General features: G+C 38.6%; 1 protein-coding gene across 1 annotated transcript in view; it reads right to left on the bottom strand.

The window, feature by feature from the left end:
• Positions 1-354: 354 nt before the first annotated feature.
• The window catches only part of LOC590587 (dynein heavy chain 10, axonemal), a 72,731-nt gene continuing 46,823 nt past the window's right edge, over positions 355-26,262 (bottom strand). The window contains exons 46-72 of the mRNA XM_030992114.1: positions 26,074-26,203; positions 24,902-25,093; positions 23,958-24,046; positions 22,651-22,893; positions 21,465-21,662; positions 20,693-20,926; positions 19,978-20,075; positions 19,306-19,471; positions 18,364-18,516; positions 17,727-17,944; positions 16,606-16,827; positions 15,620-15,767; positions 15,021-15,156; positions 13,773-13,927; positions 13,039-13,257; positions 12,534-12,807; positions 11,154-11,410; positions 10,270-10,608; positions 9,771-9,971; positions 8,937-9,242; positions 7,801-7,972; positions 6,585-6,716; positions 5,965-6,176; positions 5,384-5,551; positions 4,341-4,521; positions 2,899-3,044; positions 355-1,571 (exon numbers count right to left, since the gene is read on the bottom strand). Of these exons, the coding sequence (XP_030847974.1) occupies positions 1,425-1,571; positions 2,899-3,044; positions 4,341-4,521; positions 5,384-5,551; positions 5,965-6,176; positions 6,585-6,716; positions 7,801-7,972; positions 8,937-9,242; positions 9,771-9,971; positions 10,270-10,608; positions 11,154-11,410; positions 12,534-12,807; positions 13,039-13,257; positions 13,773-13,927; positions 15,021-15,156; positions 15,620-15,767; positions 16,606-16,827; positions 17,727-17,944; positions 18,364-18,516; positions 19,306-19,471; positions 19,978-20,075; positions 20,693-20,926; positions 21,465-21,662; positions 22,651-22,893; positions 23,958-24,046; positions 24,902-25,093; positions 26,074-26,203 (5,136 nt within the window). The 3' untranslated portion in view covers positions 355-1,424. The remainder of the gene's footprint in view (positions 1,572-2,898; positions 3,045-4,340; positions 4,522-5,383; positions 5,552-5,964; positions 6,177-6,584; positions 6,717-7,800; positions 7,973-8,936; positions 9,243-9,770; positions 9,972-10,269; positions 10,609-11,153; positions 11,411-12,533; positions 12,808-13,038; positions 13,258-13,772; positions 13,928-15,020; positions 15,157-15,619; positions 15,768-16,605; positions 16,828-17,726; positions 17,945-18,363; positions 18,517-19,305; positions 19,472-19,977; positions 20,076-20,692; positions 20,927-21,464; positions 21,663-22,650; positions 22,894-23,957; positions 24,047-24,901; positions 25,094-26,073; positions 26,204-26,262) is intronic.

The raw sequence follows: 26,262 nt of genomic DNA, 5'->3' as shown, positions 1-26,262 counted from the left end.
TGATCAAAAAAGTCATAAAAATGGATGGAATATCATCAATGCATATACTATTGAAGTAGTTTTTATACTCAGTCAAGAGGCATTTATAGTGATGAATTACTTGAAAAATAACAAATAATTAAAAAAAACACGTATTTGAACGGATGGAATATTATCAATACATATACTATTGAACTATTTTTTTAAAAACACAATCAAGAAGTATTTATAATGATCAAGCAGTTGAAAAATACCAAATAATTTAGTATTCAAGGCAATCAGAATAAAAACACTTATTTGAACAGATGGAATATTTTCAATGCATAAATGATTGAAGTAGTGATATACACATTGAAGAGGAATTTATAATGATCAAGCAGTTGAAAAATGACAAATAATTTAGTATTCAAGGAAATCAGAATAAAAACACTTATTTGAACGGATGGAATAGAAGTGTATACATTACATAAGTACATGAGAAAAATAAACATGCATAGCAAAATTGTCAATAAGCAACCGTCAAGAAAAAGCATTGGTCAATTTTTTTAAAACCGTTTAAGTATTCAAGGTGAATGGCTTTCACATTCTCATTCGTATGGATGGAATATACATGCATATGAACATATTTTATAAGTATCGCAATCAACATGAATTTATTGTGAAACAAGAACTTGTAAAACTTTTGATATCATGTAAAATTCAAGGTTATTGTTGGATGGATATAACAGTAATCATGGACGGAATATATACATAGATCTATGCAGTAGTATATTACATATGTCATTGGTATACAAGCATATATATATATATATATATATATATATATATATATATACATATTAAAGAAATTTAACATACAAATAAGTTTCATCGGAACAAGTAAGTTTTGATAAGTTACACCTGATAGTGCAGTGCAGATGAACTGCTAATCAATTTTAGTATACTTCAGAGACGGTTGCATAAAGACATATCATTCAAAAGAGAACGTAGCTATAGATGTGAGTACAGAATTTGTGAACATCACAATACCATATGGATATGGCAAATATATGGTTTAGACCCAAAAGTAGTAGCTAGGAATCCCTACATTTACTAATCATGGTTGATAAAAGAGTAAATCATATTGGTAAGATATGTACTTGGCCATCATCTGAATATATGATATAAATGTTAATGCTGTTCTATGCAATCAGTCATTAGTGTTCAGATAGTGGTTTTAATCCTAATCTATATCAAGCCCAAGACACTGTCCTTGCAGGCACTCATTCATTGGTGTTTAGACAGTAGACTTTTAACTCTGATTAAAGTCAAGTACTACACATAAATCTTTTAGGTAATCTTTCATTGGTGTTTAGACAGTAGACTTTTAATTCTAATTGGTGTTGAGTACCACACATAAACCTTGTAGTTAATTTTTAATTGGTGTTTAGACAGTGGTGTTAATCCTAATCAGCGTTAAGCACCAGACACACTCCTTGTAAGACCCAATGTGAAGTGTGTTCAGACGTAGCAAGATCTGCCTCAAACACCAAACCTACACCCATGGCGTTACGACGCTGAGACGTGGTGTATACCGGCGTACGGAATGTATTCTGTTGGAAACGAACAAACACAATGATTGAAGTTAGTCGGAAGTAGGTAAAAATCGTTCTTCACCCTTGTTCTCTTTTTAAAATGATAGCCTGTTCACACAAAAGGAAAGTTATACAAAACACGTAAACAGAAACGTCTTATAAACAATCATCATATAGCGGGAGGGCCTACACATATGGAAAGAGAATCGTATGAAGAAATAATGTATTTTAAAAAAGCAGTCTTGATGTGCCAAGCTGACATGACTGCAGGTCAATCATCAGCTCTTTCATAATAAGGCCTTGCCCAGTCAATATATATTTTTGTTACAATGCAATGTTCATATTATTAGAGGAATCTGATCCTTTATCAAGTTTTCATTCAAAACGACAAAGCTCAATCCACTGTATCGCTATACAATGTTCACACAAGAAAAATGTAATTATCATATAGCTATACAGGGGGTGTTTCACAAAGACTAAGATTGACTTTAAGTTGGACTTAACTTTGACAGGCCGTTCATGCCACTGTTTGCTCTTACTATTTACTGGCATTGGTCTCTGAAGGGACGTATAAAATCGTGGTCACAAATCTACATTTTTTGATAGTTCATTATTGAAGGAAAAGACATTATCTAAAGATCATAATTGAGAGACCAATAGTGAGAGCAACCAGTGGCATGAATGGCCTGTCATAGTCAAGTCCAACTTAAAGTTGATCTCGGTCTTTGTGAAACACCCCCCTGTTTGTATATCTATCTATACGATGGATTTGCTAGTGTGAACTAGGCCGGGTAGGGGATGAACTCACCTGTAGTTTCATCAGTGCTCTTTCACAATAAGGCCTTGCCCAGTTAACATACAGTTTTTGTACAACACGATGTTTGTATTAGGATCTGATTCTTTATCAAGATTTCATTCAAAACAAGGATTACTCCACTGCATCACTATACCATGTTCACACAATAAAAATAGAATTATCATATAGCTACATGTATACAGAGGGGTGTTTCACAAAGACTAAGATCGACTTTAAGTTGGACTTAACTATGGCAGGCCGTTCATGCCACTGTTTGCTCTTACCATTTACTGGCATTGGTCTCTGAAGGGACGTATAAATCATGGTCACAAATCTACATTTTTTAATAGTTCATTATTGAAGGAAAAGACATTATCTAAAGATCATAATTGAGAGACCAATAGTGAGAGCAACCAGTGGCATGAATGGCCTGTCATAGTTAAGTCCAACTTAAAGTCGATCTCAGTCTTTGTGAAACACCCCCCTGTTTGTATATGTATATGATGGATTTTCTAGTGTGAACTAGGCCGAGGAAGGGGATGAACTCACCTGTAGTTTGAGTCTGTGCGCTTCAATAGGGATCACTTTGAGGATGGGCAACTCCTGAATGAGAACCTTAGGGCGTGGCCTCATCAGACACGCCTCATCAACGTCCCAGGCCGCACCCTCCAAGTAGAGTCCAGTCACAAAGCAACCTGTGGTACAGAGATAATACAGATGGATGGAATGCATATCGAGGGGTCAGTGACACAAAGACCCAACTCCATTTTGGCCATTTTGTGAAAAAGTGGTTTATGTGTCACTGAGCACTCAGGCCTTAAGCCTATGTTTCACTAGCAATTGACTTCAATGGGATGTTGGGTGGAGTTAAGTCTTTGTGTTTCCTGGAATGCCCACATTTTTCTGAACATTTTCATATCAAATACTCATTTTGGCAAAATATGGAGTTAAGTCTTTGTGTCACTGAACCATCGATATAGTGTCTAGATTTCATACCTGCCAACCTTTCACAGCGAATATTGAGGAGTTTCTCAAGGAAAAAATAGGATAACAGTCTATTTTGTATACTTTTCACACAGAATATTTCAGCAAAAAGAGAAATCAAGGGTACAAAACAATAGCTTGAAGACCCTCCAAAACATGAATGATTGGCAGCTATGAGATTTGTATTCATTGCCCAAAATCCTACACGATCACTCATGCCCTTGACAAATTTCATGATTCCATTTTACAATGGTTTTGGGATCATTGTATCTGATGCTTTTTAAACAATTTCCACATTTCCACAAATACATGTATGTGTTCAGATTTTCATTCATTACAATTTGTATAAAAAAAAAAAACAATCATCGGCTCGGCAACGCCATCCATATACGGGGGGATGAAAAAGCCCAGACTTTCCTCTTAAAATTGGCAACTGGTATCTTTGATTGATCTTAACCTTACATGTTCATATTTTATTACCATATACATGTTTATATATGATAGGACTTAAGCCATAGGCCCAGGGACCTGTTTATCAGTGATTGATATAAGCTACGGATATTGTGGCACTTGACAAACAGTGAGCAAATTCATTACAGAAAGAAACGTGACAGTTGTAATGTATAAAACAGGGCCAAGTAGTCGATTATATAGCAGTTAGTTACAATAAATGTTAGTTTTTATTCAATCTATAATAACTATAATCTATATTCATAGGTTTCTCAAATTTCTCCCTGTATAACCTACCATTTAAAACAATTCATTTTGACGTCTTTACAAAGACTTGATTATATAATGTCATACTTTGAGTATATTTCATATTATGTTATAATTTTGTCATTTATATGAATTGTGAAACAAATAAACTTGAAAACTTGAAACATCAAGTACTTGATTATCTACTTGCTATCTTTATATTGGCAGTTAGGCACAATAAACATCAACATCAACAGCCCCCCCCCTCCCCCCTCCCCAACCAAGAAAATATGACTTTTCATTGTACTAACCTGAATGTGCCCTCTCCGTGACCTCATCAGGGGTGACGTAGTGAGTCACGGACGTATAGAGGGTCGACTTGTCGAGTGGCCAGCCGTTCTTACGGCACGTGGCTTGAACCAGCGCGGTCAGGTACGACTCTGGGATGTGAAGACCACTGAGCCACATGACCGGTGGTTCAGCTTCATTCACCTGAGAAGTATAGAGGGATAAGATTTAAACATGAGAAACAAATTCTGATGATAGAGTAAAGGACTACATATAGCAATATACATTCCTTAAATATAGCATGATTTTGTCACACTGCAAATCTGCTGAGACAGAGTAGAAATAACCTACATAGTAATTAAAAATTTTATTCAAACAAAAACTTTCTTTGTGATGGCTAAAATGATGTATAAAGGACATTAATCTTCATTATATCAAAAAGTTACTCATCATTCTGCTAACTGTTTGATAAGATACAATGGATAATGCTATAAAGTTAACAAAACCAGAAGAGCAATAAATCATATGCCCAGCTACAGGGCGCAATTGGATGCTCATTTTGAGGAAAAAAAACATTCCCAAATTTGTTACTATCCTTTGACTACATCTCACTATGAATATGACGGACAAAGAAAGCGGACAAAATATACAGTTCCTCAGGTAGATAAAGGAACATCCCTTCACTGCTATTATGTAAAAAGGTGTAGAACAGGTGTCACATGCATATTTACCTGTTCTACATATTTTTACATAATAGCAGTGAAGGGATGTTCCTTTATCTACCTGAGGAACAGTATATTTTGTCCGCTTTCTTTGTCCGTCATGTTCATAGTGTCTAGTACCCCATAAAATTCAGTCCATACTTTGTGAAATCCAATGAAAGTGAAAGCTCATGATGTCCGTCATCACAACAAAAAAGTTTAGAAAAATTAGAGAAAATTTGTATGCACACATTCCTTTTACAATGAAATGAAAGTTCCTAAAGTAATCAACAATTGATGTATAGTGTAATCAGCTACATAATGAGAAAAAGCTAGATTAAAAGGCCTGAAAGTCTCATATTTACCCATGTTGTGTACTGGTTGAAGCGTCGTTGGAAGTGCAGCATCCAGTTTCCGAGCGACTTGAGAGTGTCTGGAGCCAGTTTGATCCAGATCTGAGGGATCTGACCGTTGAAGAGTGCTCGGGCCACGTTGTCAAGCTCGTTACTCATACCAACTTCTCCCTTCAATGCCTGAGGTTGAAGTTTAAAAAGAATATTTTTATTATCTAAATATTAGATTCAATATTAGGCTCTTTTGTTAGTTCCTTTATTAGGTTAGGTGCTTCATTTCTTATCTTATCTTGTGTTCCTTTTTGATGTGTTTTTATGTTAAATATTATATCTTGTTTTCTTAAAGGGTTGGTTTCTTACAAGGTTTGTTTCCTTTTTGGCCACTAGCTTCCTCAATTTTTATAATTAATCTTATGTATTGTCATACATCTGTCTGTTTATATATATTTTTTTTTATCTGTTGATCTCTCAAACTATCAACAAACCAATGCCAGTAAATGATGAGAGAAAGTAGTGGTATGAACGGCCTGCCATAGTTAAGTCCAACTTAAAGTCGATCTTAGTCTTTGCAAAACACTCCCCAGGACACTTACCCTCTGTAACTCTGCCAGCGAGCGAGCCATCCTGGCTATCAACCGGTTGAATCTCTCTAGCTCCTGCAGCAGTACAACGGTCGTAGGCGAGATCTCAAGGCCGTACTTCTTGCGGATCTTGTCCAGGTCAAACTGCTGAGGTAGCTTGGCTTGGATGTCTGATGCTATGCCGGCAATGAAGTCATCACGACTGATCCCTTGGCCAGAGTCACCTATTCAGGAGAATATACCGGTAGCAAGATAATAAATAACGAAAACAACTAACAATCACAGATGATGAGATGATGATGATATATATATATATATATAGTTCTGGTCATTGGTAGCAGTAGCAGTGTTTCTGTAAAGCCATGACTGACATATCATTTTATCAGAAGTTATCATTCCACCCGTTTTTCTCCACCTACTATCTGTTCCTACACCTGCAATATGTCATGAAAAAATAGAGGAAAAATCAATGTTGTTTCTGGTTTTCATGGCGTTTTCCATATTCAATGAAAGCAATGATCACATCAACTTCTTTTAACAGACCAAATGTCAGGAAATACTTCTTTAAGATTCTTCTTTTCCTTCAGTGGCTATAATTTATACAGGTACATGCAAATCAAGTTAATACTGACCTGTCTGAGGCTGAAGTTCAACCAGTTGTGCCCACATATCTCTAGCTGCCTGTGTGTAATAGTTGATCTCAGCATTGGGATGAAGACCGAACACCTCGGGTGTGTTGGCCAGGGGTAGTCCTTCAATCAGTTCTGTACAAAGGCAATCACATAGATATCATTAACATCACTGGCTCAAGAATTAGTTCTTATCATCACTGGTAAAATATGCGAGTTAAAAATATATGACACTGTTAAAGATGTTCATGCGTGGGTATATAGTCGTTCGTGAAGTAGGCAACTTGGCGATAACTTTAACACGGAGAAAGGCAACAATAAACTACGTAAATGAGGGCATTTGCAATTTCTGCTTAAGATCTATTGCCTATAATACCTCAGCAAAGTTTAATGCACTAGCTTTCATATATGTCAAACTTGGTTTCTACAACCCTTAGCTTTGTGATAAAATATATGACACTCTTAACTCGAAGAAAGGCAAAGATAAACTAGGTAAATGAAAGCATTTGCAATTTCTGCTTAAGATCTATTGCCTATAATACCTCAGCAAAGTTTAATGCACTAGCTTTCATATATGTCAAACTTGGTTCCTACAACCCTTAGCTTTCTGATAAAAACACATAACAGATTCTTCTGTTGTATTTGCCTACTTGTACATTGGAAAGCATTAACCCATACCTTGGTGTTAAAGGATATGGATATTTTGTCACATGTTGCCTAGTGACTGGAAGGCACACAATCTCATCGTTTTGGGGCAATTTATAATGAAAAACATTTTAGAAGTCAAAAGAATGCAGCAGAATATAAAATGCTTCTAGATTCACTTCTAAAAATACAATTTTCGCTCTATGTCAACGAACAAGTCAACACCAAACAGGAACAGCATTTACGGCTGTAAATTTGTTCAATTTATATGTCATTGACTGTTGTCATGAACATTTTCTAGAATATATAGGTCAGTTAATATTGTCTGTTGGAAGCCAGGGGAGTACAAATAATACAAATAATAATTCCTCTGGCTCTCAACAGAGAGATTAAATTATATTACACTGTTATGTTATTTATGTTCTTTGTAGTTATTTGTTTATGATATGTTTTGTATTGTTATATGTTATACAAATGTTAGTCGTAAGACAATTTTTCTGTCTTCCTTTTACTTGTGCAGGACAATAATCAATCAATTGAATTCAATTCAATTTACACCTTCTCAAAGACTTACGTGTATAATTATCCTTGGGTCCGTACTCTGGAATGCAGTAGTCTACCGTCTCGTTGTTGTAGAAGTGGAATGGTTGGAATGTATCGAAGATGAAGTCCCCCATGTATTCATCCATGTAGGTGTTCAAGATACGTCTGTCAAAGTTATCAATGGCTCGGCCACCGTACATGACCTACAGGGAGAGATTGATGATTGGTTCTCAGTTATTCACATTTTGTTTGTTATTATGAGCAGATGACATTGTACTGGTCAAACCCATATTTGACAACCTTCCACAGTAAAAATGTAAGAATCTCTGAAGACAAAGTTAGGAATAAATTGTATTTTACATGATTTTATACAGATTTTTTCACAGTATGAGAGATTTTCTTTTCCCTTGTGCACTGTGCACTGTAAAGGCAGAAAATGGGAATTTTTCCTCCAAAGCTGGAATGGTGTGCAGCTATGCAAACCCTGACTTCAGGCCAAGGCTGACTACACCGTATGGATGTGGAAAATGTATGTCAAACTGCTACAAATGTTTGTCAGCTATTTTCAGCAGCTGAATTAATACCTATTATGCATTTGCTTATTTGCGTATTTGTGTAAATTAGCTGGTCACTTCATAATTCAAGAAACCACGTGAATCTAATACATTAAAGAATTGAGGGATATATATAGAAAATCAAATAGCAAACACAAAATAAAGTCTGCTTTATTTACAACAAAGTTCAACATTACATTTTCTTTCGTAACGTGTCATGCTGGCAAATATCAATACTACTAATAATAGTCACATTTGTGAAGCACTTAATACTATGTTTGTAAATGCTTTACATTACAATTATTGCAAATGGGTTAGATATCCATGTGCCCAAAGATTTTTTTTCTTCAGTAGATCAGGGGCCTGTCCTATAAAGAGTTGATATTAATTGCAACTTATTTGCGATTAAGATCAATCGCAATTATGTACAAAAGATATGGGAGACTAAGAACTTGTGATTGATTGGAGGACTTGAGATTGTTTTGGATCAATCGCAACTCTTTATAAGACGGGCCTTGATGTCTGCTGAAAACAGTTGAACTGCCCTCCTTCTGGCTGCCTTTCAACAGACAGCCAGGAAGACATAGTAGTCGATATCCAGCAAATAGCTCACCTCTCCAATCAGGTACTTCAGGCTGTTCCAAGGGATCTTGGTGTCACCTTGCTCAAAGGCTTTGGTCAAGTACGTATTGAGGATCTCCTGGCACACCCGGAAATCCGACTCGTTGAAGTCGTACGGAACGTTCCAGCCGACCTTGCCATACTTGCGTCTCTCCTGGACCACGGCATGGAAGAAGGCTAGGACAAAGACCAGAGGTTTGAAGGATTCGTGAGGGCAGTCCTCCAGGACCTGGGCGGAGATCTTGTGGAAGGTGCTACGTAGGTTGAGCTTGAGACCGTTGGGAGGTTCAGTCACAACCTGTATAGAGAGTGAAATCATGCAAGGTTTATTTCAAATCTTAGAAGAAAGTGTACTAGCATTATGACGATACATGTATGTTTTGCAGTGGCAAAGGACATGTCCTTGTGATACATTTTTCCTTGATTTTAGTTTCTCATTATAATCGGACAAACCAACCACTCATTTGAGAGTTTCTTTACTGTTCAGCCCAAGTATCAGGCTCCTTACCAAATGCCAACAGGAACCAGATGGTTCAAGTATAAAGCTTAAGAAACCATGAATATTCAGTAGTAAAGATTCAGGAGGCGCGATAGCTCAGTTGGTAGGGCAGTGGTCTTGTAATCCGGTGACCCGTGTTCAAAACCGAGGCAATGCGCTAGTGCCCTTTGGCAAGGCATTAATCCTCATTACCAGGTCTCTCAGAGAGGACCTAAAGCCGTCGGTCCTCTGGTTGCTTACTAACAAGCTTTTATGCTTTCTTAGCAGTCAGGTAAAATAACCACCACTAGTAAAGCGGTTAAGTAGAGACGTTTGGTTGAGACTTGCCTTGAAGGATCTCTGGAGGATGCCGATGGGGAAAGCTGGGGTGGGGTCGGTGGTCAGCCAGAGTCTGAAGTCCGGATGAGGCTTGACAATCCTCTCCAGGGCCTTCTCCAGATCACGCAGCCACTTGGCCAACAAGTGACAGTTCTGCAACATGAGCCACTGTCCCCTGGCTATGGCTGTCTCTAGCAGTTGAAGAGCAACCTGCAGAAGGAAGAATGAGAATTAACATCATTGTTACTACAAGGCCTATGGTACATGTAATTACAATGCAAAGGCTGGATTGTAGTGGTACACTAGTAATTCATTTCAGACTAGCTAGGCTCTCAAGGTTTACCTTTGACCTCATGATTCCATAATCTAATCAGTTCATTAGCTCTGCAAGATACATACATGACCCAAGTGTGGCAGTAATCCATCAATCAACGGACAACCAGAAAACATAATTCCTCCAGCTACTTTGTAGCGGAGGCATACAAAACATTTTTTTTAAATATCTCACCTTCTCTTGGCCTTGACCCATAGAGAGGAACTTGAGCTTGTTACCACCGAAGCCAGACCTCTCGGCCAGCTTGGTGAGATCACTGGCCGGATCGGAGCCGGGACTCAGGATGAAGACGATCGGAGACAGCGGTGAACTCTGCTCAAAGATGGCCTCAAAACTGATAACGGGAGGCGTGACGTACTTCTCGCCCATGCAGGACGTGACGAAGTCTGTGATGGCACGGTAGACGCGGTCCACGCGGAAGCAACGCAGGAGAAGGAGGCGTTGGAACATGGTGAGACCGTCTTTGTATTTCATAGGGAAGGCTACCTGCTCTGGTGCGTCTTGGTCGTACCACTGTAGGTGATAAGAAAATATACCAGTTATTTGTAATCATTTACCTAACCTAAAATAAAAGCACTCAAGTTATTCTCAAAGTAAGAAATGAACACATATAACTCTCATTATAACAGGAAATGTATACTTGTACAACCCAAAATTAACATTCAAATGAACAATAAAACAAACTTTGCTAAATCCTGGTGCACACTTCTTTTGAAGTGGTGCAGACTCGGGTAAGAAAAAGATTGAATAAAGTCCATTCATATCGGTTTCTTGCCATGGCGGTTGTCAACAATGACAAAAAGTCACAAAGAATCAGTTTGACAGTATTTCAGAGACGATAGTAATTTAAAAAATAATAATCCTTCTCTGTGTTGTTGTTGTTTTAGTTTTATTGGTGTGTATCATTCATTTATGAATATTTATGCCCAATTCAAGTTGCATCAAACAACATTAAATGGAAGCAGAAAAGAGAAGGGAGAAAAAAAATCTATGCTGTTCAATTTTTCGCATTTTGCAGAGATTCCAGACAGGCTGTCTACTCTTCCAATAGCGCTAACCTCCTTCCAGAATTTCTCATTTTTCTCCAGGTCATCAGGGAGAGTGTGGAAGACATCCGCAAGCTCCATGAGCTTCATGACGTCCTCCCAGCCCTGCTCGGGGATCCACTTGTGAGGGCGCCCCCGACGGTTCTTCTCCAGGGACAGGTTGCCCTTGATGAAGAAGTCCAGCTCCTCCTGGGGCAACTTGTCCTCCGACTGCTCCAGTTTGATGGTCATTTGGAAGGAGAAGAGCAGCTTGTGCTTCTCAAACAAACCTGAGGGAAGAAGCAGCAACATAATTGAGTACGGTTATGCCAATGAAAACACATAATCAGGCTAGCACTCTCTAATATGACACCTTATCATTGGAGACTATTCAATTTTGGTTAAAGGGATCGCTTAACAATGTTAAATCTGAGATGCACGGCCTTACGTGTTATCAGTGTCTGTGATATAGTGTTATATTGAAGCCCTAAAAAAATTGCGCTTCAAAATGATCAAGAAGTGCTTCAAACAGTAAAAACCTTTGAGTGACCGGTTTTACCATACTCACTTTCCCCAATAGACTGCAGTGTTATGAAAACTGTTTGGCAAACACAAAATTTGATTTAGATTATCAATCATAAATATCTTGAATATCAGACAGGCGATCGGCTTGTAAAAGTCATGGGGTTCCTAACTAACCTAAAGGTTTATGAATATCATTGCAGCATGAGCTAAATCAAGGATTTTTTTTTAAAGGATCTAAGACAAATTTACCGGATCCCTTTAACATACATGATACATGTGTTTTTTTAGTGCAGAATTATTTTGGGCGTTAGTGTGGGTTGAACTTGGTACATAGAGAGAGACTCTCATTTTATCATGCCCTCTACTCATCATGTACTGCAACTGAGATTAATGTGTGTCAGCAAACGCATCTGGCATCGTAGTACTTCTGTGTTTCAAAGCAGAATTATGATGACTGCTGCCTCCATCTTTATTCCAACTCCATGGTGACTATTTAAAATTCAGCAATATGATCTCCATGTCCAAGTATAATCTTCACATGAGAAATCTCCTAGCAGTTAATTCTATCCTGACCTTTTCCTTTCAAATGTACAGATAATTGCTCATACTATCTATCACTTCGGTAATTATATCTGTTGCATACTTACTCTACAGTGTATTACTACCACTACCATCATTATCATCCACCATAGCAAACAAATCTCTCTCCCCCCCCCCCCCCCATCTGTGAATATCTTTAAATAAAAACTGAAAGCACATCTTTTCAACTAACTGTAAATCTAAGCATATCAGGAGCTCTTGTAGCGCTTTAGAATAAATACTTAATGTTGGATAGTTTCTGCGCTCTATAAATGTATTATTATTCTTATTATTATCATTATTCCTTACCTGTGCAAGCATAGTTGTAGATGTTATGCGTGAGGGTGTCCATGATGTTGCGGAGTCGTTTCATCAGGATGGAATCGGGTAAACTCTTCTTGAGTGACAGCTGGAAGACTTCCAGGAAGGCAGCCAGCGAGTACTGGTACATGCTGTTAATCAGAGCCATCTCAGAGAGGACAAAGAACAGGATAGCTCCACGTTTGGCGGCCGGTCGGTAGCCATCGCGAAGCTTGTCAATGTCTATGGCCGTGGCGGCAGCCAGTTTCAGCTTTTCTGTCACCTGTTGGAAGATGAAATTGTCGAATCAACTTTCCACATCACATCTTATGATATACAAATATACAATGAAACTTGAGGATCTATTTAAATTTATATACCTCTCTTTAGTATGTTGAATAAATCTAGTCATCTGATTGGTCAAAATTTGAGTTGTAATTTTAGTGATATCAGTGGACTTATACTCATGACAATTTTTGTGAAACGATGTCCAGCAAGACAAAGTAATGCTTACCTCAGAAGCTTTAGACTTTGTCTCCTCCAGAGTAGATACCAGCTCCACGTTGTCCAGCATGTTACCAGTGGAGGTAGCCAGTTCTCTAAGCAGGGAGTCTTCAAGATCCTTCAGGAGTCGTTTGTTATCGCTGGTCTCCTGGATCAGACGTTCTCTCTGCTCCTCCAGCTCCTTACGCTCAAAGCCTACGATGACACTAAGCAGCTGGTCTTCTAGACCCTGTCATAATCAAGAGGATTAGATTGTGAATGAGCAAACCATTACACATACTGCTTAAAGAGAAGGTTGAGTTCTGGTCATGCAATTGCATTGTGAAAGAAACAGTGTGGAATTGATCAGACAAGGTTGATCATCTAGCATATATTGGTGTGTACTGCAAGGTTCTGGAATCATCAAAATGACAAGAATTTGGCCCAGTCTTGATAAAGTTACAAGACTATATACACAGAAAGATGTACATGGGACTACACAAACATGTGGCATAAAAATCTGTCCCGATTTGGTATCTAACAACGTTCCCCCCCCCCCTTTTGGGTAAGAAAATTGGGGAAAACTAGGGAAGAATAGAGAAAATAAGGGAAATTTCAGGAAAATAGGGATAAAATCAGGAAGATAAAAAAGAAAAGAAAAAAATCAGAAAAAAAAAATGAATAATCAGGAAAGCGATTTAAATCGGGCAATTACCAGGCCTTTAAAAATACACCAAAAAAGTAAAAAATATCCATTGTTCTTACTTTGAGTGTGACAGTGTAGTTGATGACCATAGCCTTGCCAAAGACAGATGGTGTGTACTTGGGGTTGGCCAGCTTGGTGTCCAGGTAGAGACGGAAGTTTGGATCGTAATCTACCTCCTTGTCTCCAAGCATGATGAACTCCCTGCCAGCAGCACCTAGGAAAATAGGAGAGGGATCAAATCAGGATCAGGATTAGATTAGGAAACTGATTTGTAATAGATTCAAGAGATACATAATAGCAGATCTTTGACCTCATGACCCTAAAATTTAATCAGTTCATTGACTCTGCAAGATACATACAAGTCCTGAGTTTGACAGTAATCCATCTGTCAGTTCTAATGATAATGTGTTCACAAGCCATTGATTATGATGATTGAATAATGATGAGTTATTCATTAGAATTTGTATTTCTCATATAGACAATAATCTTAAACGTTCTTGTTTGATTTGGCATATAATTAATTGTTCTGTTTCATGTATGAATGTTCTATCTTTAATACTCCTATTGTTCTTTAGTATATAATGCAGATGCTTTTATGTGATTTCATCTATTGCACAAACGTGCCTTGAACATTTGTTATTAAGTGGATATGGCACCTTACAAATCTCATATTACGATTACTTTTACTATTATCTATTACAATGTAACATGTAAAACACATTAAAATTGTAATACAATAGAAGATGCATAACTGAAAGTTTAAAAGCCCATTATAAACAAACATAAGATGAATATCAATGTTCATTGTCTATATGAGAAATACAAATTTTAATGAATAACTTATTATAATCAAAAGATCATAATTAATTCATAAGTATTCTAAACTATTGTTGCCATCCATAGAATCTTGATTCTCATGATCTCTTCAGCCGATTTCTCAACATGAATTTTCAAAAGTTAAATAATACCATAACTTTTGCAAAAACTAGGAAAATGTTTCTGCATTAATGCTTATAGTTCAACTTCTACATACTTGTGTAAGGGTTGTAGTAGGCACAGAGCAGTAAGAGCTACTATAATAATAATAATAATATTGGATTCTTATATAGCGCACGTATCGACCTTGCAAGGTCCTCAAGGCGCTCCAACATTACCCGGCTATGCTAGGCTGCCGATTCGACGCTCACAGCATTTAAGGAATTTCTTCCTACCGGTACCCATTTAACACCTGGGTGGAGAGTGGCAAATGTAGATCAATATCTTGCCAAAGGACATGACCAACGCTCTTAGCTTGGCAAAGCACTCACCTTTGATGTTCTTCTCTAGGACATTGTCAATGACAGGATCGATGTACTCGTCCACGTCTTGGAAGAGGAAAGGGAAGCCGTACTTGATGGCCAGCTCAAGCTGCTTCAAGAAGTCTGGATCATTGAAAGTGCACACCTACAAAACACAAGGCCAATATTGCTGTTACAGTTGATGTCACTCTGAAGGACCACCTCTTAACATGCACAACTTTCTAGGTCTAAATGATTTAACACTAAATTTCAAGCTGAATGTGCATATGTGATATTGATGTATCATCAATAAGCCAGTACATGTATATCTTGTAAAGTTAGGTGATAACATTTCTCTGCTGTAGGTGCTCCAGAAATGCCCATCTTTACATTCAGCTTCCAGGGAGGATTCATTCAGAAATCGGAAAGGTTTCTATTAATTGCATACAGCATAATAGGAATAATCTTTCAAAAAATCAGAGAGGCATTAACATTTGTGTGGGAGGACGTACATGTATCAATTTTTTTCTTCTTCAGGGAGCCTCCCTGAAAATCAGAGAGGGTTAGCATCTCTGGTGCTTTAAGCGTGTGATTTTAGAAAGAGATCGTAGTTGGTCTCTGGGTCGTACCTTGAGATTGTTAGGCTCCTCTTTCTTCTTGATCCAGTTAAGAGCCTGCTGTTGAGGGTCGATACACAGAGGGAAGCGACTGGCTCTGGTGGTCAGGATACCATTCTGAATAGACAGCTCATCTGGAGGCAAGCCTTCCGATCCCCATCTAAGATAGAACGAACATACAAAGTAATATGTTAATGACTTTATTAAGGACCTCAGAGGATCATAGAGACTAATTCAAGTCTTAAATTATTGTGAGCACCATAACTGAAATCACCACAACAACCAAGTTTTGTTTTTTCCAGAGCATGCCTCTTTGTTGGATTTTTAACATTACCATCAACAAGAACAATGAATTATCCTCCTCCTCCTCCTCCTTTTCCTCACCCTTCCTCCTCGTCTTCAAGATCCCCATCATCCGAACATTGTTATAATAAGCATCATAATCATCACTAGGGCTATCATCATCACTGTCATAATCGTCCTCATAACTTTATCATCATCGTCATCATCGTCATTATTATCATCATCATCGTCATCGTTATCGTCTTCGTTATCATCATCATCACCACCACCACCACCACCACCACCACCACCACCACCATCACCATAATCATCATCATCACCATCATCATCATCATCACCATCATCATCATCACCATCATCATCATCATCATCATCACCATCATCATCATCACCATCATCATCATCCCCATCACCACCATCGTCCTCTTCCTCATGATTATATTGACTACCAATCACACCATTCAATATCATCATAATCATCAACATCATACATTCAACTTGTTTATATAGCACAAAATCCAATATTGCTCAATGCGCCTGCCATGAAAAATTAATGCTAACAGACAAGAAACAAAAATAGGAAAAAAACATACATTGATTTCATAATTTCTTGATCATCATCACACTGGTGCAACCACGAATATCCAGTCAATGAAATGGATTCAAAAGCATAGCTTTAATAGTGTAACCCTTACTTGCTGATCTCGACATCATCGGTCAGAAGGTTCTCTATTTTGAAGGGGTCACTGATGGGGATCTCCCTATCGCTGATGTCATCCTGCCAATCATGGTACACCATCTGATCACGGAAGTCCCAGGTGAAGGCACCCACGTAACTCAGGAAGGCGGAGGACACCAGGCAGTCACCGAGGAGACGGATGCGGCGCTGACGCAAGTCCTCCAGATCCTTGGTCCATCTAGAGTAATCAAGAATGATACCTTACTTATTTTAAACTTTCAAATTTAAATACTAAATATCATTAATACTCTGTATTCTGTCCTTGAAGTTCGTGAAGTTTGGTTCCTGAGAAGGATGCTAAGAGCTTCATGGACAGAAAGAGTTTCTAATAATGAGGTATTTGCCATGGCAGGAACAAGACGAAAGCTTCTGAATACATGTAATATAAGAGGTCGACAGCTGAGCTTCTTGGGTCTTGTTATACAAAAGAATAGTTTGGAAAATCTTGCACTGACTGGAAGAATCAAGAAGAGGAGGAGAAGGGGTAGAAGGAGGATTCTGTGGATGAGTAGCTTAAGGAGTGGGATTTCTGAAAGTGGAATTGACCTCGGGGAGAATGAGTTACTTCAAAGAATATGGGACAGAAATTTGTGGCACAGCTCTTCTTTGCCAAAAAAATGTTATGCAATATCGTAAAGTGGGTGGTTCAAAGGGCCTACATCTATGACACCATATTAGCAAATCCTCACAAGATAATTTTTTCCCTCTCTTTCTTAGAAGTTAATCAATAAATACAGAGGAGAGATTATAATGCTGGTTCAAAACCAGGGGAATGTTTCACAAAAACTAAGATCAACTTAAAGTTGGACTTAACTATGGCAGGCCTTTCATGCCACTGTTTGTTCTCACCATTTACTGGCATTGGTCTCTCAAGGGACATACAAATCATGGTCGCTTATGTACAGAATTTACATTTTTTAATTATTCATTATTGAAGGAAAAAATATTATTTAAAGATCATAATGGTGAGAGCAATCGGTGGCATGAATATCCTGCCACAATTCAAGACCAACTTAAGTTGATCTTAGTCTTTGTGAAACACCCCCCTGAAGTGAACAAATTCTCAAAAATGCCCACCTGACATTCTCGGAGCCGAGACCGGAGATGAGTTTATCAGCGGCGATAAGACGTCTCTCCATGATCTCAGCTTCTTCTTGAAGGGTCTTCTTCTCCGACATGGCGTTCTCGTACTTCTGGCCCAGGTCCTTGAGTTCCTGTTCCAAGGAGTTCACCTCGGCATTGATGCGGTCCAAGTCCCTCTTGGCCTGGAAGAATGTCTTCTCCAGTTTGGCCACCTAACAAGGAGGATGGGGGGGGGGGGAAGATTTGATACACAGTTTACTTTTCAATGAAACAGGTCAAATGGTTCAGGGTGTATTCTCTTCAACCCCTTATGTTTTGAGTAGAAAATGCTACCCAATTATGACTTGAACAATGGCTAGAAATATGTCACCGGACGGTGGATCACAAGGTCCGCGGTTCGATTCCTGCTACGGCACTAATGTCATTTGGAAAGACATTAATCTACATTTGCCACACTCGACCCAGGTGAGGTAAATGGGTACCTGGCAGGCATTAATTCCTTGAAATGCTAGAGCGTCATAACGGCAGCCATGCTAAAGCCGGGTTAATACTTTCCAAAGCTCTTTGGAAGCGCATAGAGACGTTATAATGTGATATGCGCTATACAAGAACCAAATATTATTATTATTACCTTTTCTCTTTTGGGTTTGATTTCTCTTGCTACGGAGCAATAACCAAGTACAGCAGTGACAAACTTGAAGAGACCTGCCCCAGCAAAGGAGACGCTCTTCATGTCTTCGTAGGTGGTGTCCAAGTCCTTTAAGAAGTTTCTCACAGTCTTCACCTGTTGAATAGCAATAATGTAAATAAAGTTGAATACATGATATTACATCAAGGTTGCACCTGTCGCACTATATAGAAATAAGGAAACTGAGGGGTCATAAATACCATCATTATCATCAACCACATCGTCATTATCATCATCATCAACATCGTCATCATCACCTTCATCATCATCAACATAAACATCAACATCAACATCAACATCATCATCATCATCATCATCATCATCATCAACTTCATCATCATCATCATCATCATCATCACCACCACCACCATCATCATCATCAACATCATCATCATCATCATCGCCATTCATTCACCATCATCATCATCATCTATTGAAATAAGAAAATGGAGGGGCTCATAAGTACTGGTGGTCAATGTCCTCATCATCTTCTTCCTCCGCCTCCTCCTCCACAACATCATCATGACCCTCAAATAATATATGAGGTGGACATAATAAATGTAAAGATAAGTAAACTAATTTGGAGGGCCCTCGGGAAGAACAGTATCAATATTGATGAGCCTACTGTACCCTGGGAAAACAAGATATTATATTATTATTGTCAGTATCATAATTTACAAAAGGCATCACGACTTTTAGATGATTTAATCACAGAATGTGGAACAACAGGATATGAAATGCTGAAACAGATGGCTCAACGATGAGGTACTTGGAGAGACACTTGATATAGAATTCTGATTGGGTCACTGAACCTGTCATAAACTGACAGGTCACTACTGAGGATCATGACTTCTGTTGGCAGTAAAGGATGAGAGCTAAACGTACCTGTGTCTGTGAGATACCATCTACATCCAGCTCCTGGAGTGACTTGAGGAAGTTGCCCTCGGCCATCATCCCCTTGGCTGATTTCCAGGAGACCTCTCGGATACCACGCAGCACCACGATGCACTCACACACCATCTGTACAGCCTTGGGAGGCTTGGCAAAAGCCCTGTTGATCGAGAAAGGGTGGAGAGCATGGATCATTTCGTAAAATACCTTTGAACGTATAAATCCCACCACACATGGTACAATCCAACTACATTCTGATTTGTGGATACTTTGGTATAGCATTAGATAATAATATTTAAACAAATAACATCATAATGATTAATAGTCATATGAACAAAGAAACAAAATAATTTAGGTATTGGAAGCAAACTTGTAGGAGAAAGCTAAATCGGTTCAGAATCGTGGCAATGTCTGAACAGGGCCCCGTCTTACAAGGAGTTGATATTAATCGCAACTTATTTGCGATCGATATCACTCACAACTAGGTACATAAGGGATATGGGACTGCAAACTTGCGATTGATTACAGGACTTACGATTGATTTGGATCGATCGCAACTCTTTATCAGACGGGGCTCTGGCTCTGGCAAAACTGCCCTACAAAGTGCCTTACAAACAAAAATGAAATAAAGAAACTGAAAAGTTGTTTGTGTAACCATTCTCTTACCTGATTTCTGTAACGGATGATTTATCCAGATCTGACAGAGCTTCTCTAGCCGCTGCTAGAGCAGGCATGGCTTCTGCCAATGATTCCTCAGCATCTTGCTGTAGATGTATAATAACAATAATATAATATTGCGATGCATACATTGTTCATTACTTTTGATTGACTGTGTAATGTAACAATGCTTATCAGTAAGTATTTTGCAGTAAAGTCGGCTTGCGAAAGTGATTGCTTAAATGTGATCTGAATACGAGTTAAAACATTTACTTAACTAGGCCAAATGCTAAGTAAAAGTTTTACTTAAACAAAGTATCCAATTGAGTACCCGCCATGGTTATTTTAAACATGACTTGTTCAGATACATGTAGTACAGATTTATGGTAATTTTAATGGAATGAAGAAGTTTGCTACTTGGCACTCGATAAAAACAGTGGTCAAAGTTTTCACACTTCAATCTGGAGAAATAATGGTATGGTTTTACGAGTACCAGCCAGAATCTGAAAAAATACAGTTGATATCTAAATTATTCATACCCTTATCAAGTTTAGTAATTATCTTAGTATGTGTAAAACTGATTTGTTCCAATTTACGCTTCTAGAAAATGGTACATATTAAAGCTTACATCTAAAAGTATTCAACAAAGACTCCAACTCAACTAGTACACCATCCAACTTACAAGGGGCAAGAATATTTTATCTGTTAACTGTACATGTCGTACCTTTTCTACTTTGATGACTACGCTCTGAACCTCAATTTCTTTTCCCTTGGACACGGCAAATGACTTCTTCTCGGTGGCCTGAGCGGTACGGGTCGTGATCTCCTCCAGAAGAACCTCACAGGCCTCGTTCTTCTCCTTCAGGACTACCTTCTGCACGGCCAGCTTCTCGTTGAGCTCGTTCAGCTGGACGCTGGCCTCGACGAGCTTGGCCATACCGCCCTCTAGACGCTTGCACTGTGGAAGGAGAAAGGTTAAAGGTCATGTATATGATTCATGGAGACATCGGGTCTACTTACCTGGATTTCCTTATCTTTATATGCCCATTACTCAGCCCCTATACATTTTCTACCAAAATCGTTTGGCACATGTCATTTATTTGTTTTGTTGGACTCTTTGAGAATTTATTTTCTATCATTACCAGAACTCAAGCATATCTTTAAAGTGACTCGGTAACATTGCTTCAAATTCTGAAACAAAATCCTGCTGCAATCATAATTTTGATTGCCTGTCTGATTATCAAGATATTTATGATAGGAAATTTCATTTTTGTGAAAACAGTTTTTTTATAACATTACAGTCTATCGGGGAAAATGAGTATGGTAAAACCAGTCACTCAAAGATTTTTTTTTTTTCTTTTAGGGCTTCAATATTCTGCCATATATCATAGCCACTGATAACACGTAAGGCCATGCATCTCAGATTTAACATTGTTAAACGATGCATTTAAAATCCTCCTGGCTCTCAGCAGACAATCACAGAAAAAGAGTGTTACCTGAGAGAGAATGTATTCATCCTTCTCATCCAGCAGCTTGAGGTATGTATTGATGAAGTCCAGGTAGTTCTTGGGCGTCACATAGTTATTCCTACGCAGCTTGAGAGCAAACTGCTTGCTGTAGTCACTCACAGACTGGTGCACAAACACGACATGGTCTACCACGCTGGTACGCTTGTCATCCGGAATGCTCTTCACCTGTACATGAGATGAGAGAAGATTGGTAAGGGGTCTGCTACAAAGAAGTTCAGTGGCTTCGTGAAATGTAGTGTTAGGTAAAGATGCATCCAGAATGCAAAAGGCATGATAGTTGTTGGTGATGCATTTAAAAGTGCGATCCAACGTTAAGAGGTGTATGACAATTTCTATATTGTGATACATACTAGCCCTAGATATCAATATCTAGGTTCGGTCCCTACGCAATGTAATTAAGATTTTCAACAATTTTGCCCTATCATATCCTTGTCCTTTTGTGCTATTACATTTTGCTAGGCTACTCAAAATATAATTATGCATACACAAATGAATGTAAAACATTTTTAAAATTTTGTATTGGAGATTAATTTAGATATTCTACATATAAAGTGTGTTGTAGGGAGGGTTGATTTCAATATTTTTAAATTTTTCCCCCGATGCTAGTACCAGGCTTACAGAACAATATGGCTCCTGTATCATACATGTTGTGCTGACAGAATTACTAAAAAAAGAAGATGATGCAAGAAACAAATCTTTGTAAGCAAGTGACGTCAACTATTGGATATGATAACATTTTCACATGCATTTCCGATGGGTTTCATCTAAAATCATCTCTGGCTCATTTGATACACAGTAGATTTTTGCTTCATATGGAGGTAATGTGGGCTTTGCCAAATTCAAATGTTATCAAGTAAATGAATGAAATATACATATACTGTAAAAGTAGAAATATTTGCGGTACATTAATTTTTCGGATTTCACGCTAAGATCGGCAAGCGCAAATTTTAGAACGCGAAAAAATATAAGCATGACTTCTTATGCATGTTTTGAACAGGATGAATTGTGTTTAAACACAAATTTAAGAACCAGTGAATATGTTTTGGGGTCGCTCAGCGCGAAAAAATTAATCACGTGAAAATAACGGCGTTACAATAACGTTTTATAAGTGCTACGATGTAAACAATCGTAGCGACTCTTTCTTACGACTTACATCTTCATGTCCGAGGAACACGGAGGCCACCGCTTCCAAGGCTTGCTTGGGCCAGGCCATGAACCAATCGATGCTGCAGTTATTGACGAGGCCGGGGAAGTTCCTGCAGCGGGTGCGGAGGGTGTCGCCCACGGGAGACATGGCCAGGACCACATGGAGGTTGTTGATGCTCTTGGTGATGAAGTACTGCCAGATGGCTTCTCGGATGGGTGGGTAGCCCTGTTTGGTGGCTTCGTCTCGCATCTGACCAAATAAAAATGCAGGAACAAGTGCATGGTGGGATTTTTCAGGCATGTCATCAGGGTCCTGTCTTACGAACAGTTGTGATTAAACCCAACTCATTTTCGATTGATATCGATCGCAACTATGCTTATGATAGTTGGTTGCTTATTACAGTTGGCCTCTGCATTTATCTTGATTATTTTTTACTTACCCCCATACTTTCAAGCTTTCAATTATGCATTTTATTTGTGTGTATTAAGTTGTCACTCTTTATGTAAATCAATTATATTATATACATGTACTATCATTGTTATTTGAATGTTTTATATTTGATTTATCAATAAATGCAGAAACATCTGCTAAAAAAGACTAAAAAAAAACAAACTATGCGCATAAGAGATAGGAGACTGCAATCTTGCGATTGATTGGAGGACGTGATTGAATCAGACTTAAAATACCAGTCCCAAATCTCATTATTTGTGCTTGGGGACTGACATTTCACATCACCGGTCAATAAGTGCATTTGTGGATTGAATTTTGGGTAACTCTATGGGCACTGACCACTAGACCAATTCATATCCATGTCAAATGTTCTGTCAAAATACTATACAATCTATATGGTTGTAGCACTTACACTTTCATAAGGCTTACAAAGAATGAAGATGAGATAGAAAGAGGAAAACAGTGGAAAGTGAGTATTAAAGGGAAACACAGTCGACAAAGACTACAGACACAAAGTCACTGCAATATCATTTTAACGACTATCATTCTGTGACTAATATTAAATGAAGCAATTAGCCTGAAGTCGAAAACACATTGGTATCACTTCATCATAAGGCTTACAAAACATTGCCATCATATTCAGCTAAATTTGTCACAAAACATTTTGTTGCAAATTATGAATGACACAATATCAAGTTACCATAAAGGTCACTCACAAATACCATTCTAGGCTAAATTTGCAAGGCTGCATTCCAATGTAAGTCTAACAAAAAAACGCTACATTATCACTTTACCAAAAGAATGTTTCATGTTTCCCAAAGAGATAAATGAAAGAGATAAATCAGTTCTGCATCTTGACTTACCTGTCCCACTATCGCTTCCTTCTCATCATCGGCATAGAGAGCTGGCACCATTCCTGAGGTCAACATGTTGTTGATTAGCTCAAGGAAACCTAGTGGACAAAAGTAATTCTTTTTTATTAGATATTAGGCCTAAAAAAAGAAAAATCTCCCTCTTTATGAATGTTTTAATATTTGTTTTCTCTAAAAAAACAGTAAAAAAAAAATTCTTCAAGATTTTTTGGGTCGGTCGCAAAGGGCAATACCACACCTTTTTTTTTTAGGCCTTATATTAATGTCTCTCTAGCTGTGCCTCTAGGGATAAGGAATTGCATAGCATGTTTGGTTCATCGTAGGTAGATTGAAATAAATATTCTTTTTGGAGAAATGGCAGTGCATGAGCATGGCAACAAACTCTGCTGTTCATGCTGGAATATTATGCAAGTCATTATAGTTAAATAGTCATGACAGTAGACTCGGGAGAAGGTTAGGTCTGATGTTTTGTTCACATTTATACATCACACACATCTCAATCATTACTCATAATGCAGTGAATTCACAATCCACAGCACCATCTAGCGACAACAGTGCCGAGTCCATTTCATGTATTGCATTATGGGAAAAAGTCATCAAAAAAGTCAGGTGTGGCATTATTATATACCCTAGCAGATAAGGGGATTCAATCAGACTTTTTGGTGTTGAAGGTTTGAAAAGCCTATCCGGGGTAAAATTTGGCACCGATTCCAAATTTGCCATACTCATAACACTTTGGTCATTTTTATCATTGTTAATTTGCTGCGCTGGATTGGTTGACCCGGGAGCTAAAAAATTGGCCTGTCGAGGGCTTGCCCGTGGGGGCGCTGTATTAATGGTAAATCCACCCTATTCAACCTTTCTTCACTCCGTTCACTGGTTGTATTTCTACAAAAACATGAAATGGTGAAGGAGGATGACCATCGTGAACCTACCTTCTTGTGCGACATGAGCGTCGGTGAAGAGGAAAGAGACCTTCTTGTTCTCAATGCCCAGTTTGTTGTAGAGGATCTTCAGATCTTCCCTGAAGTTGTTCTCGTCGTAGCCCCTGCTCAGGGTGATCTCAAAGACCTCACAGCCGGCCGTGAAGGAGGCCAGCCTGGTCAAACTCTGCTTACCACTCCCACCTGCGGACAAACAACAAAGGTCAAAGATAGCCATGAAGTTCATCATTTTTATGATTGCTTTTCCCTAAAATTGATACCTGTTTTCTATATCATGTTTTGGTGATTACCAGAGGGGGATGTTGTTTGCAGGCACACACCTTTGTCAGTCATTGAGTGTAACAGTGTCAGAAAAATAACACTACAATAGGCTCTGTTCTATAGCAGCTTGACACAGCCGAAAGCTGGCAGATCTAGGCTCTGCTCAAACCTTTAGGATTTGTGGTAAAGTGTCAAATTAGAGTATGTGCTTGCAGACTAAGGGGGATGTTATGTGTACATCTATATTTTGCAGGTAGTATATGGCTAAGTGGATGGAGCAATACTCTTAAGGCCACTGTACATCTTACGATCCGTCTGGTCTGTGGGAATGAGTTAAATGTAGGGGAGATAATAAGTCACAGCTCTAGTCAGTTTGTGAGTGGCAAACCAGTCAGAGACAAACCACAAAGTTAGTTCTGAGGATTCGTGCAAAATGAGCTCAATCCAACTTCCAGCCAATCAGACAACAGTATTGATATGATTTCATTCTTGCAAATATGGCTCAATTCCTAAGATAGGACTTCGGGATTTATGAAGGTTCCCTGATGCTATTCAAGAGCAAATGACAGAGAGAGAGCATGAAAGAGAGAGAGAGAGAGAGAGAGAGAGAGAGAGAGAGAGATAGTGAGGGGGAGAGAGAGAGATAGTGAGGGGGAGAGAGAGAGAGAGGGGGAAGAAAGAGAGTGAGAGAGAGAGAGATACAGAGAGACAGCGAGAAAGAGAGAGTGAGAAAGATAGTGAGAGGGAGAGAGAGAGAGAGAGAGAGAGGGAAGAGAGGGAAGAAAGAGAGAGACAGAGAGAGGCAGAGAGAAAGAGAGAGTGAGAAAGATAGTGAGAGGGAGAAAGATGGGGATAAAGAGAGAGAGAGAGAGAGAGAGAGAGAGGAGGAAAGTCTAACTTACCGACTCCCACAAGAAGGGCATGACCTTGATCCATCCTGATGACCCTGTGAACCCGGGTCAAATGATCAAGGGCATCGTCAAAGAGAACCAGGTTCATTGGGGTATTACTGTCATTGTACTCTTCAAGAATCTACATTCAATGAGCAAAGAGATACAAGAAAGTGTGATTAATTCTTAGATACCATACGG

This window comes from Strongylocentrotus purpuratus, unplaced genomic scaffold, assembly GCF_000002235.5.
Source record: "Strongylocentrotus purpuratus isolate Spur 01 unplaced genomic scaffold, Spur_5.0 spur5_scaffold_2, whole genome shotgun sequence".
Classification (NCBI taxonomy): domain Eukaryota; kingdom Metazoa; phylum Echinodermata; class Echinoidea; order Camarodonta; family Strongylocentrotidae; genus Strongylocentrotus; species Strongylocentrotus purpuratus.
This window is presented reverse-complemented; position numbering and strand designations above follow the sequence as displayed.